The sequence below is a fragment of the Gouania willdenowi genome, chromosome 10 (genome assembly GCF_900634775.1).
Source record: "Gouania willdenowi chromosome 10, fGouWil2.1, whole genome shotgun sequence".
Taxonomy (NCBI): Eukaryota; Metazoa; Chordata; class Actinopteri; order Blenniiformes; family Gobiesocidae; genus Gouania; species Gouania willdenowi.
In genome coordinates this window covers 30,825,662-30,840,717 of record NC_041053.1, presented here as the reverse complement: position 1 = coordinate 30,840,717, position 15,056 = coordinate 30,825,662, and the positions used below count along the sequence as shown (strand labels likewise).

Here is a 15,056-nt window from a genome sequence, read left to right as displayed (position 1 = left end):
CTGATGAAAGTCTTCTCACAAAGTTTTTAACGTTACTGCATCTATGGGAGGTTTTTGGATCCAGCACACTGGACAAAAAGAAGGACACTCATCACTCACTCGACAAGCAAACAAATACTGCAGTAATCAGGAATTCCTGGAAGAAAGACGGATGGAGGGAAATGCTGGAAGCATACAAACCGAGCATCTGTCTTGTTTGGGGCTCACAGTCAATAAAGCGGGTGGGATGTGTAAGCACAATCAACAGCTGCACACTAACAGCGTGATTTCCCTTCATTTGAGTTTCATCCCACTGGAACCAACTCCCCTTTACAAACAACGCTAAATGAGCTAAGTATATGAACATGTGTTCATGCAGGAGAGGAGAACACAGATATCAATTGGATTACATGAGAGTAGGGAGGGATTAGGAAGGAGAGGGGTGAAGGTAGACAAAGAAGCATTACAATAACTGTGGAAACTAAAAAAATAAAAAAAAATAAAAAAGTGAAGGGCAGTACAAGGTAGTGCATTCTTTAGCCTAAACTCTACATTCTCCAGCCTGGGAGAGAGAGGCAGTACTGCAGGGGAGGTAATGCTGACTCTCTGATGTTATCACTATAATTGCACCTGTCCCAGACCTAAGGCTCACTGGCTCCAGAGGGGATTTCATGGTAGCACTGCTGAGGCCCACACATGAATGCTCTGTGTTTACATTAATGCCAGGAATCTTTTTTGTGGAGGGGGTTTCCTTAATGCCTTTTCAAAAGGCAGGGATAGCCTCAAACAGGAGAGAGCAAGATTAAAAAAAAAAAGGAACTTCCGCTTATGTGGCATTACTGGATGCAAATTTCAATTAAGTTTTAGCCATACAGTAGTCTTGGCTAAAATGTAACTTAGTTTTAGTCAAAATGTAGTCATCAGGACTATTTCAGTTATCGTTATCTAATTCAGTAGTTCTCAAACGTTTTTGGCTCAAGAACCCCCTTTCTCTTATTCCTGAATCCAAGTACCCCCCTTTGTCCAGCAACAACATTTTGCATAGAAAACTATTTAAAAAACAACTATAGAGCATAATGAAGCAATGAACGAGTGATAACACATTTGAAACAATCTCATCTAGTAAATATGTGGAAAGAAACACTATTCCAAAGCTTTTTTTTGGATTGTGACCCCATTTTGATATCAAGAATTTCTGGCGACCCCAAAGACATTATTCATTTTTGATCATATTTAAAGTCATATATATATATATATATATATATATATATATATTTTTTTTTTTTTTTTTTTTTTTTTTTTAACTGCATTTTAGCTGGACTAGATTTATATTTCACAAAGTGAAAGATAGAAATACAGTTGTTTAGGATTGTGTGTTGTTTTAGTTAAAAAAAAAAGAATAATAATTTAAAAATTTAATAAAATCCATTAAAATTTTTCAGAAATTTCAGGTGACTCCATTTAAACTCCAGGCGACCCCACATAGGATCCCAACCCCAAAGTTGAAAAACACTGATTTAGTGCCTCCTGAATAATGTATTTAAAGTTTTATCATTTTTGGTCATCTCACGTCTGGGGTGAGACTAAAAGTGACCCTTTGTTTGTTCATTCTCTCTCTCTCTCTGAAGTACCCCCATTTGAGAACACTGATCTAACTGTTACAGATATAGTCGACCAAAGTATATAAAGATTTAATGTGATCAATGCATAAGACAACTGATCACATAAGTTTCTGATTGGATTATGAAAACCCTTTAACACTATAACTGTAAATACTCTGCCACACATTGACTGATTCCAATTCACAATAAAAAAATAATTAGTGTTTGATTCCACATGAGGGAAAATGCTAATATCTTCCAACTCCACTGGAATCTACTGAATAATAAAAACGTCTTCATAAAGCAGTTGCTTTTTTTAAGATGAAATACACTATAATCTAAACAACACTCACTGTAATGAGCCCCGTTACCGAAGTCTAATACTGTTATCGGTAAATAAAGAAACATTTCTTTGCAGATTCTGTTTTGGCTGTGCTGCTTAATAACCAGACCCTTTTAGTGTTGATAAATACATTATAGAGTAATGCTGTTTATCCCTAAACCTTCTTATCCTCTCTTTGCAATTACCTCGACTGCAGAACATGCAGGTACACATGCAAACCACTGCAACTATAAGCTGTGCACTCATTAGATAAAACAATTACAGATAAGAATGGTAATGAGGTGCCGGTAACAATTCCTAATCAAGACATACCTTTTAATGAGGTGGGCTCTGCTGTTCACGTAACTGGAGTCAATGGAGTAATTCTCCGTCTGTAAGAGAGTAAAGAGCAGGGGATGGAGGGGGTGGGGGATGGGGATGATGGGGGGGGCAAGAGAGAGAGAGGAACTTTTAATAATAGAGGTAACCAAAATAATGTTAGCAGTAATTGGCTTTCAGTAGAAATGTTATTTTACACAAAGGCCCCGGTGTGCAGCCGAGGCTTTCAAAGGGCTGAGCACTATTGCTTTTCAAAGCACACACACACACACACACGCACACACCACACACACACACCACACAACACACACAGAGGCTGACTAGGAGTGTCGATGTGGCCAAAGTGCTGCAGTGAGCACAGCCTCATCCTCCTCCTTCATACAGCCCACTGTCTTTAAAATGGAGTCATTAAAGAAGACAGACTACGGTAGCACGCAGACAGAGAAGAAGTCGGAAAGTTTCTTCTTTGAACACTTTGCTTTTACCATATTTGAAGGAGAACATTAACGTAGAAATATTGAATTAATAACTATAGGAGACGTTGAAGAAATTTGAATTGTACCAGGGGCATCTTAACTCTGCAATAATAGTAGATAAAAAGGCTTTGAAAAATATGCACGCGATAGATCTCTGACCCACATTAAAGAACAAAGTTCAAAGGGATCTTTCATTTGTGGAACATTTAATTTAGCAAGAGGAAAAGAAGAGAAAGGAGATGCTGAGCAGGTAATCCTCCTCCTACATCTGCCCAGTATATCCTCGCACTCAATATGTCAGCGGGTCATGTGATATCTGGACTTGTCCTGAGGACTTTTCTCATCCCCCTGTATGAAAACCAGGATGTGATCTTTTCGACAAAACTTTGATAAGATGCAGGTGTTTTTTTCTGTGGAAAGAAAACAGAGCCTTGGCTTAAAATTCCACAGATACTGTATCCTGATTAAGACTGGGAGACTCCCAGAGAGAGTCCACAGCAACCTTTAAAAACTCTGGTGGGAAAAAAAAACAACTCTATCCGGATGGTAAAAGAGGGTGATGATAAACTGGAGAGCTAGTCTATCAAAATAAATACACATTGAAGCAGTTTATTTACACAGAAAGTGAAATCATTGGACTCTTGCCGATTCAGGTTGAATATTTTAACGTTTTTTTTTTTTCCAGAGTCTAAACAGAAATCAAACTCACAGAGATAAAAAGCAAAAGAAATGTCAAACATTAGTCCAATCCTTTTAAATTGAAATGAAGTGAAATTTACGTGAATAAATAAAAGAGGTGCAAAAGCAAGCGTGTGCTGTTTACTTTAGGCAAATAGCTCAGATGACTGTTTGCAGCCAATGAAAATGTAAGAGATTGTTAATGTGACCAAACCAAGCACTGATGCTATTTTCTCCCTGCTTCAGATGACTGATACATTATGCAATTATAACCCAAGCACAGCTAATATGATGCTGTCTATTTAGTTTCTGTTTCCTTAGGAAATTCGCTTTTATTCTCTTCTGTTCTCCAGTCAAGCTGTAATCATTAAGGTGCAACTTGAAGGGAAACACTGACCCAATGAGAACAAATAGAGGGCACCGTTTAGTTATGATGTAATGCATTTGTTTGTCAAGGCTGGAATGTCCTTATTAAACTTTCACTCATATCATAGAGATTTCTATTTATTAAACAAGAAATTTGAATTTTGTTATCAGGATTTCAAGGGCCGATAAAAGATTAACCATCACTTAAAGTTGTAACAAGCCGATATACTGATCACAGATTACTGATAAAGTTAAAATTACGACTTTATATTCGCACTAGAAAACTTATATTTGTAAGAACAAGTCCAGACACATTGCATACCACATTTTAACATCAAAAGATTGCAAAGTAACATGATATGGCAATTTTTTTTTCTTTTTCTGTGTTTGTTTATCACATTCAAATAAATAAAGCTAAATGAAAACTACAACACCCAAGCTACATTTAATATTCACTAAATAATCAGGTTTAGATCTCTATCAATTACACGTGTCAAACTCAAGGCCCAGGGGCCAGATCTGGCCCTTGGAGCATTCAAATTTGGCCCCCACAGGATAAATTTGAAATTCCAGAAAACATGAATCATTCTGTAAAAATACCAAGTAATTCAGTTGTAAATCTCAGCCCTTTCAAAAAATAAATTCAATGAATATCCACAATATTTGACAGGGTGCAGTTTTCCTACGCTTGTATCACATGATGGCAGTGATCTTTAATCGCATAGTGTTGAAAAAATAAATCTCTTTTTCAAAATTCTGCATTTTTATGAAAATTAGTGACACATTTTTCCCAAATTGGTCAGTACTTTGTCTGTAGCTTTAATTCTTGAACTGGAGGAATGCTAACAACATCTGGCAGGGAACAAGGCCAACACAAACAAAGATAGAGAGGACAACACTGACTACAGATGGACGTTCAGAAGAATGTTTGACCAGAGAGACATGTAAACCCATGTAAATTTGCGATGGTAAAACAGGGGACGGGACCCGGATAAGCAAACTGCTTCTCTCGTCTCCTTTTCGGCATGTACAAAAAAGGAAAAAAAAAAAAAAAAAAAAAAAAAAAAAGTGAATGTAACCATGTCGGAAATAAACTGAATAAATAAATAAAATAAAATAAAAATTATATACATTTATAGGAGAGAATAATGTTGAAATTCTCCTAAAATTTGCAGCCCACTTGAGTGCAATCTGGTCCGTATTTGGCCCTTGAACTAAAATATATTTGACACCCATGATCTATTATCTACTACAAGCGGCATTGATATTAAAGCCAAAATAATGTTTTTTAAGCACTTTCTTTTCTTTGCATTTAACAAAAACCACAAAGTTATACCTCCATATACTGTATGTGTCATTCTCTCACTTGGACAGAGCAGCTCACATTCATGTCTCTGGAAGGTCTTCCAGCCGCTGTAACAATCAGTGCTGCTCTGCTGCACCATGCAGGAACCCTTCCTTCCATCACAGCGAGCAACACTACACGACACCCGGAAACTGTAAATTTACTGTCTTCTCCAGAAAACCGTAAAATCTACACACCTGGGGATTCCAACTTCATTATGCATTTGAAACACCAGTTTTGACATTTGTATGTAAAACATCTTTCGTGCAAACGGATGTATGTTGTACCGATCATGACAGGTTCTCAATGGATCAGAGCATCCTTAATATGAGGTATTTTACTATGACGAGCATTTGTTTGAAGTGCAATTCCAGATATATGTTCAAATATGTTCATGTGATCACTTGTCGACCACCTGTGCTGGCCTTTGGTCACGCTGCACACAAATCAAGTGTCTGTTCTGCTCAGAGGCTGGCAACACTCACACACAGACTAATCAGAATGCAAAGCGTGAGAAACAAGAAGAAATAAGACCCTATTCAAAAGACACAGTGCAGCATTCTTGTGACTGTTTCTCTGGCTGCAGTTTGTAATTGTTTTGGAAAGGACTGTTTTGGTGTGGAGCACAGCCTGAGGAGGAAAAGGCTTCCTGTCTGGAATAAGTCATTTTATAATGTGATTCTTTTTCCTGGTTTTGACATGGATCCCTCATCAGTGTGCAGTAGCTGAAGCAAAAAAAAGAAACTCACAAACTGGGGTAACCTTTTTCTAATTCATCCAATTACCAGTGGAAATAAATAAACACTTGTCAACTGAGGGGCTTACACACTTGTTGTCAAACTCAAGGGCCTGGGGGCTAAATCCGGCCCTTTAGAGCATCTAAATTCGGCCCGCAGGAGAAAGTAAAAATGACAGAAAACATAAATTATTGTGGAAAAATACCTAATAATCAAGTTGTAGATATCTCAAATTCATCAACTCCACACAATTTTTAGAGGCTTGCATTTTTCCTTTGTTTAAATCACAGTGAACGCAGGCAATTTTAATTGCAAATTGTGGAAAGAACTACGATTTTCCACAAATCTTGCGATTTTTCACAAACAGTTGTACAAAATTGGAAACAAAACCAAGAATTTCTGAAGTGAATTGAACTAATATTAATAACTATGGCAGCGGAATGTTATTTTTTCAATAAATATCCCTTTTTCCAAATTTTTTTCTATTTTCGCAAGTTTTTTTTTTGACACTTTATCCATTTTTTGTCAATTCTTTAACCATTTTTTTGGTCACTTTTCATCCAAATAAGCTACCTTTGCTCAATAAATAACAACTGCTTCCTTTTTGGCCCATTTTAGTCACGTTTCAATTATTTCTTGCCACATTTTTGACACTTTTTTACCATTTTTTTGCCACTTGTTACTCGTTTTTTTTGTTCGGGTCACTTTGCTTATCACTGTTAACAACTTTGTTCACCATCTCGGAACAGCGGCTTTCATCAAATGGCTGGCTATGACTGGCTTGATTACCATTCAATCAATCTAACTGGACCAATATGTTTCCAACAATGATACCCTCTGTAAAAAGTGAGGGGGATTAATTTTTGTTTTTATCCTTACCTAAAATGAGTTTGACACCCTGGGCTAACCAAATTAACTGAGTCACTCCTGTGAGCCTTTCAAATGCATTAGCCCACGCTTAATGTAAAGAAATGTGACATCTCTTCACCAACCATTACTGACTGACCTCAAATTAGAGGACATGTCCATACATCTTGCTGGGAGGTCAAATTTCAGGCAAGAGGATGAGGACTGCTTAACTGCCACAAGGATGCCACAAATGGCTATTTAATCAGGTTGGACAATGTGTTGTTGTGATTTGAGCGGCCCCAGTTTGGCGGCCTGGGCCACTCTATCCCCGTAATTATTGCTCGGTTTCATCTGGAGGCAGGAATGTGGGCCCTGGGGGTCTCCAGCTGACTGATAGGGGGAGTCAGGGGGGAGTGGAAAGAGAGTAGAGCAGCTAGAGATGGGAGCAAATTGGCAGGATTTGACCTTGGGGGTGACTTAAGGTCCAGCTGCTGCAGCGCAATAGCTTTTCACCATTTTCTCCTTCCTTTTCAGGAATAAAAACCAAGGTGGAAGGGACGATGGGACTTGGTTTACTGCCGCCGAGAGGAAAAGCAATCTCCTCGCATAGTCGCTGCTGTAAGATTTGATTTGCCTTCCTCCCAGTGTAACAATTGGTTTTGTAGTCAGGATGCAAGTGTATTCATTGCGCGAGGGCACGGGGAGCACGGGAGAAGAGTAGAGAGGCAGGAGGAGTGAAGACAACCAGTTGTTACACCAGTAAATACCCAACAGGTTCAGCAGGTGTCACGCAAATAGTGAAAGAGAAAAAATGACACTTAGCTGCCTTACTGTATCCATTATTTCAGACTATGCGGCACAGAACAGAATTTAAAGACCAAAGCTGGAAAATGACATGCACTTACGACTTGAGGTTTGATTAAAAAAATTGCTGATGACTGCATTCTGTTTTTGTTTAACATATATTTATGGACTGCTTTCTATTATTAAACCATAAATAGAGGAAATGTCTGCTATGAACTCAAAAGGTGATAATTTAATTGAACAACATAGGCGTATCAAAAAGAGCTATTTTTAAAAGATTCAATGTTACACAAAAGTGTTCTTTTGGAGTCTATAGTTATAACAATTAACCCTGAAAACTAACTATGCATTCTGTTGGGTTATGTTGTCAAAAAAACATTTAAATCAAGTGGCTGCCTATGGAATTAGCATCCGCCTATTACACATCAAGAATCTAAAAGGACACAACTGTTAAACGCAGTGTTTTTCAAACTGGGTTAGGGACACCATGTGGGGTCGCCTGAATGTCTAGTAGTTATTTTTAGAATATATAATTTACTGCTTTTAAAAATCTTATTCCTTTTCAAATAAAACACCATTCTTAAACAACTGTGCTCCATACTTTCACTTTGCTGAACATGAATTTAGTTCAAATAAAAAGCAGTTAAAAAAAAGATCTGAGCTGGCCAAAACTTGTCACTAATTCTGTCTACTCTGTATTTGTAATACAATATATAAACATGATCAAAAACTAGTTCTAGAAAAAAAAGAAAAATTGGGTTCGGCAGAAATTCTTGATATCAAAAATGTTGGGAACCACTGGTTTAAGACCATCAATCAACGCATTGTGTTTCAGTACACTGACTAAACCACATTTAAAACCTAAAGAACCACAGAATTACACCGAGCCCTTTGGAGCTGTCACATCACATCAGAATGCTTTATGTTGCGACTGAGTGTCTAAAGTTGAGCGTCTGGTTTTGTTTTATTGACTCCTCTCTGTTCTAGAAGGAAATGTACCCATAATGTCTTGTTATTGATATCACACTACTAAAGGAGGAGATAACAAGGAAGCAATCCATGGGAATTACACAGGAAGATGGATGCACTCTGCTGTCCAGCTCAGCTTAGTTACAGTAAAGGCTGTAGACATTGAAAATAAATGGAATTAAGAGTTAAAACCAAACAGAAGAAAATGAAATATGGTCATCCACAATTGCTTCGCCTCTCATGTCATTCTCCAGGGCTGTGTAGTGTTTAACTTTATCATCCAATACACTGCAACAGTAGAAATAAGCACCTGATATGTTCTCATCCTTACACACACATTGTCTATCTTTACATTTCTGCACAAAAGCAAGTGGTTGGACTCTATGGACGAGCTCGAAATCACATATTAACGTACTACTCATACTAAGTCTGACCACATAAGTATGAGTATGTAGTGCGTTCCAATTAGATAGTATGGAAAGATCAGTACGCAACAAATACTCGGATGTATAGACCCCTTAACGGGCTGGAGGCAAACAGGAAATGCCTCTGGCTAAAGACCGTGGAGGCTAGTAATGATACAGCTTTAGAATGTCGTCTTGTTGTGTGTTTGGGTGCCAGAATAGGAAGAATAATGTCAGTGGACGTAAATCAAAGGTTTATAGGATTCCAGCGGACACTCATGCTCAGAAAAAACTGAGACAATTGTGGTTTTGCCTGCAGGCTAAGAATGAACAGAGATATTTAGCCACAGTGTGCTTCAGGTTTTTGTCGTTGTAGGTTTGAAATGCATCTTGGGAAACTTGGAAGTATACTTCAGTGGGAACGGTCCATCCTAATCTTCATAATCATTCTAATAGTATATAGAAGACAGTATATACTCACTGAGTGTGTAGTGTGTAGTACATTATTTGTTAATGCTGTACCCCAGTGTCCTCGTCTCTAGGTCTACGACTCCAAAAACAGCTTTTGTTTTCAGATATTTTGCAATAACCTACCTACAGTCAGCTCTTTTGCCCGTTAGCCCCGATGACCATCAGACACACCTTTTTCTCTGATTCTAAAATATCTTATGGACTGTCTGCCATCTGCTAGATTATAGATTTCCCTCTTCCTTTAGAGGGCAGGGCCCCTAAGGGAGGATCAGCAGCAAAAAGGGTGAAAGAGTGCCTGAGGCGCAGCTATGGTTTAGGATGAGATTACACTTTCTATTTCTGCCTGCTTAAAGAGGGCCTGCCATGATGAATACAGAGTTTAATATCCTATAAAACCAACTGGCTCTCCTGCAAACTCAACATTATACACAATACATTTTGACACAGGGGTACATGTGTGACAAACAACCTGCCACATTCTCTGCATCATTTCACTTCATCAGGCATCAATTCACCCCAAACCCAGAAGCCTATTTGGAAATCAATCATGTTTTGAAAGTGAGCGATTCCATGGAGGGAAGGGTTTTTAAAAGACTCGGCAGCGGTTGGTGCATTTGTGCAATCTGTGCGACTGGATGAATGAAAGCCTATCATAAGGTCATCAGTGAGCCTGGCCACACGTGTTGATGACGAGTCAGTATTGTTTCAGCAAACTATTAACAGCCTTTTACTTAAAAAAAAAAAAAAAGAAAAACACAATGACACAAATACCTAAACACAACAGCTCTTCCTACTTGTATTTCCTTCCTATTTTCTTTGCTTTTCCCGTGTGAAAATAAAACCAATATTTGTTCATTCACACCAACACAATCACTCCTGCTTTGTGTAATATCAGGAAAACGGGCGTTAAGGCACCAAGACTACTGCAGCTTGCTCCACGTGTGAGTCAAGAAGAAAAAAAAAACCTCTCATCATGCAGTCATCTTTATTCCAAAGCGGAGACAATGGACCAGACAAGTCTCCATGTCACTCAGGACTACAGGCTCCACAGAAGTCCAGTTAGTAGAGATGTGATTAATTATACATACATTGATAGAAACAGCATTCATTATTCATGAGCTGCTCAACGTCAAAGCTATTTCCCTTCTTTTCAGCGTGATGAAAAGATTTTAAATAATAGCCACCCCGTCTGCAGACGTCTGCATTCCAGCAGAGTCGGCTGACGCTAAAAGGCTTAAGTCGCACTGGGTTCTGATGCCCAGGCCCGACTTGTTTGAAGAAGTTTTGGGGGCATCTTGGATCACTGTTTTTGTTTTACCTTTGTCTATAAAAACAAAGCTGGCGCTCTTAAAGCTTTTGGGATGGTATTACCATGTCCACTTAGACCAGACAGTCTAACGCATCAACCAGGCTTTAGAGATTAGATAGGGTTTCACTCGGCACCTGCACGGCGCGCTTCCACTCAGGATTTGTTCCCGTCTCCAGGAAAAGTTAGTATTTAAATGGGATTGTGACTCATGGTTGTAAAAAAAAAAAAAAAAACAGGACAGAGGGAAAAAAATTCCGTTTTTGCCTACAGGGAGGTACCGCAGGCGTCCACCGGTTTCTCCCCATTTGAACTGCTGTATGGCTGGGAGGTTCAAGGGCCATTGGATCTGCTGCAAAAAGGTTGGGAGGCTCCATCCACAAGGCAGCGTGACAGAGGCGTCCTGCAGTTTGTGCTGGAGATGAGGAAGCGACTGGCGAGGTACCGAGAGGAGGCAGAGGTCAACCTACGTGAGGCCCAAAGAAACCAGAAAACCTGGTACGAAGGAGGGGTGCACACATTCTCTCACACACACACACGGAAACTCTTACCGGTGACATGACGTCTCTGAGCAGCTGACGGACAAAACGGGGCGGAGTTAACTAAGGGATTATGTAAGGCAGTAGCGCAGGGTGGGAGATCATGTGATCAGGGGTTATTTTGTCTTAATTGTTTTTGCATTTATATGGGGATTAATTTAGGATGTGATTTGAAAAATGCATTTGTTTTTTAGAAAATCAGTTATCATTGATTGAAAAGGGTGTGAATATTGATTTTGTTTGTATTCCTTAATAATTGTTTTTCGTTTAATTTAAACCACACCCATGGGAGGGGCTAACCTGTTAAAAGCAGTGTAGGAAGCTGCATAGAGGGCAGTCTTTCTCTGGAGGTACATGTGGGAGCAATGTACCTGGACATTTCTGAAAGCCTCTCAGCTGGAAGTAGAGCTGGGACCAGGTTGTGTTTTTTTTTTCTCTTTTGATGTAAATATTTGTGTTCCACTGTAAATATTGAGCACCGGCACCATTTTTGGAAAAATAAATGAAAGTCGACTTGCCATTTGGATGGTCGTGGTTTTTCTTTTTGAACGAAAATCGAACCCCGCCACATCTTTCAAGAAAATCCACTTACTTTGTAAAAGCCTGCAGAGCCCAATCAGACTCCAATAGCAGGAACTTCCCCTTGAGGCTGGTGTTGAGGGATTTGCTTTAATTTTGGGTGTCGAACTGAAAGGTTTCTTCACTCCTCTCATCCTAAAAATCTGCTAATCTGTGCATGGCACCACATGAGAGAAGAAAGCCAGGGTTTTTTTTTGTTTTTTTTTTTGCCAAGAGAATTTCTCGATAGTATTTTTCCTCCTCTTGGTCGTGGCCTATATTAGCCATGTGTTGAGGGAGAAGGGGGCCTTAAATTAGAGCACAAGATATTCCCACAGGCTTTCTCTCATCTCCCCTGGGTCGAGCTTTAAAAATAAATACGCAGATACACTGTGGATTATGTAAACACATTCCCCCTTAAATGCTTACATGAGAGCGGTGGCTGAACAAACAGCATAAGTCAGTACTGAATTCAGCAAACTTGAAATTAATTTTGATTATCTTAACAATCCTATTATCCTCAAATATTACTAAAACATTTGCCCTCCAGAAAATGATTTGCAGAAAATTGTTGGCCACGTTTTTGTGTCAGGCACTTTGTTTATTTGTTGAACATTTAAATAACTGATTGATAATGAAACCTGGACCTAAACTTTTAAATTTCAAATAATTTATCTTTGGAATAGTTTTCATCCAAATCTTCTCAAATTCACTGACAACAATAACGAGCGGAGGAGCGTGAACCCTATTGGTTGTAGTGATGACAAAGACAAACAAGTTTGACACAGCTAAAACAGCTTGGGGTCGAATTAACCACAGAGGAACACCACTGTGTGCAATATGTGTTCATCACATTAAAAAAAATAATAATGCTAATTACATGCTTCATCAATTGTTCCCTTTAAATTAGGAAAAGTCATGAAATATGGAGCAAGAAAAAAGTAAACTACTATTTTTTTTTTTTTTTTTTTTTTAAATGATAAACATTGAATGGTGTCAAATTGACCCAAAAGATAAGAAAAGGGTTAATGCACATGTGTAGAGGACATTAGAAATGTGTTTGAAAGATGATGAAGCTTGGTATGATTTTTTTCTAGCAGCTTAAAGGTGGATGTTAGTCGCATTGTTACTGCTGTAGTCTGCATCGCTCTCTTTATTCTCCTGCTCACTGTGACAAGGCATCTTTTCAGACATTTTAGGTGGATGGAGATTTGCAGCAGCTCATTACAGACTGGGAAGCTCTGTGTAGCGGATGCAGTCGCTCGGAGATGGATTGAGTGGGTCTGTTTATTGACATGCCTTAATCTGACACTGGGTAAAGGGAATGAGTCACTGCCTCCAGACACACTACCACATCACAGCCACTCCAGCAAACAGGGAGGCAGCACCTCGGATATAAGTGGAACTTCATCAGCGCTCATTAATCCAACAACCCCGGGCCACTCGCTCAAACAAGCGGTGTTTACACTGCACGTTTGGCTGGATGCAGGGATGGTGGAGATTTTTTTTTTTTTTTTTCAAAAGGCCATGTGTGCAGGTGCTCCAATTTGTAATGCCCACACAAAATGTGCATGCTTCGATCAGACACAAACACAACACTACATGCCTTTCTAGCTTCAAACCACCAAAAAAAAACCCTCCCACCCTTCACAACTCCATGAAAATAATATCTGTGTGCACCAGCTGTTGAAACGCAGTGGTTGCACTTTGTCTCACAAATCAGGGGCGAATGGTTGGGCTATGTGCCAAAGTGTATATAATGGAAAGGGGCCTCTTGTTTAATAGATCTTTAAGCTTGAGCCACAACAAAGCCTCTCCAACTGGTAAAACCACCACCAACACCACCACACACACACTAACACACCTTGATAGTGTGTTGGATTTGTTTGTTGTGCTTGGACACACATCTGAAACACATCTGCCACCAATATTTGGGCTCGTCCTTTTTTAGACAGCTGTCAGAGCTGGGATTGACAGCAGAGTATTAGCTCCTTCCACATCACCATTGCATCTGTAAATCCAGCTTGTTAACAGAAACATGACAGACTGGCATTAGGGCAAGGACAGAGCAAAACAACATCCTACGCAACGTCGGGGAATATTTCCTCTAACAATAACGCTGCTTAATGCATTGTAGGCGACGTGAGGATATAAGGTTTTTCGCACTTTACTGTAGATCATCAGTAGAAATGCCAAAAAAACAATGTGTAAAATGTGAATCTTAGACACAGGCACACACAGTTGTCATGGGGCAATAAGTCTGTGGGGGCCTGCTGTTGTACGTCAGACGCTGGGACCCTGGCAGCTTGAGAGCAGAGACAGTGGATAGGGGTCCAGATGCAGCAGGCTTGACCCACTCGTTCGCTTGGGAGGAGGTGGATGGCTGTATGTGTGTGTAAGAGGGTGTGTGTGTGCGTGTGTGTGTGTGGTGGGGGGTAGAACAGCAGCTGAAACACACAGGGATTAGCTGCAGTGACTTCATTTAATTTAATTTGTATTATGGCATCTTTGGGGGGCAAACATCTCTTTTCACTGCAGGGGGAAAACGCAGGGTCGTGGAAAACAGCAACAGACGGTGCATCTTTGGCTCATTCCCTGCAGTGGATCCACAGGGAGACTGACTGCAAGCCACTGTATTCTCACATCTTTGGTGCATTCAAACACACACACACACACACACACACACAAACACATATGGACTTAACTGTGTTTTTTCACTTACTGACTAAGATGTCTATTAAAATAAAATGCTTTTCAGATCCTGCATCCACATCTATACTGAGATATTTTAAAATAAAAACCATTATTTTGCACTTCCACCATAAACAACATAGTAATGTTAAAAAAAAAAAAAAGGAATCAAAGCCCCATTGCTGTGCTAGGATGTGTTGCAAACAACACACTTAAGCTTTTATCTACCGAGACGTAGATGCTCATCTGTGCTGATTCAGATTAAATCACACTTTTTTCTAAGTATCAACGCTGGTTTGTATTCACTGTCTTTTGTTATTTTTCATTATTTATTCATCCCAGGCTGATTTACTTTTAATGTCCAATAACAGAGAAATCCGTTGAATAACCTCAAGGCATCTAACGTGTTTTTTATTTGTAATCTCGGAAGGCAGAGGGGAGAAAAACTAAATTAGCTCCCTTTTGTTTCCTGTGCAAGATTAATTATACTATTCAGCAAAGTTAAAAAAAAAAAAACTATAATAACAACAGTTAGAAACTGTGTATCTGACATGCAATTTAACAAAAGATTTAACATTTTTTTAGCAGCATTATGGAAATTCATGGCTGCAATTGTTCTTTT

The 15,056-nt window shown here is 39.2% G+C and overlaps 1 protein-coding gene across 4 annotated transcripts in view; it reads right to left on the bottom strand.

The window, feature by feature from the left end:
• Positions 1 to 15,056, bottom strand: part of pcdh19 (protocadherin 19) — an 81,006-nt gene that overhangs the window by 40,060 nt on the left and 25,890 nt on the right. For all 4 annotated transcript variants that reach the window (XM_028459526.1, XM_028459528.1, XM_028459527.1 and 1 more), the window contains exon 3: positions 2,236 to 2,294. In XM_028459526.1, the coding sequence (XP_028315327.1) occupies positions 2,236 to 2,294 (59 nt within the window). The remainder of the gene's footprint in view (positions 1 to 2,235; positions 2,295 to 15,056) is intronic.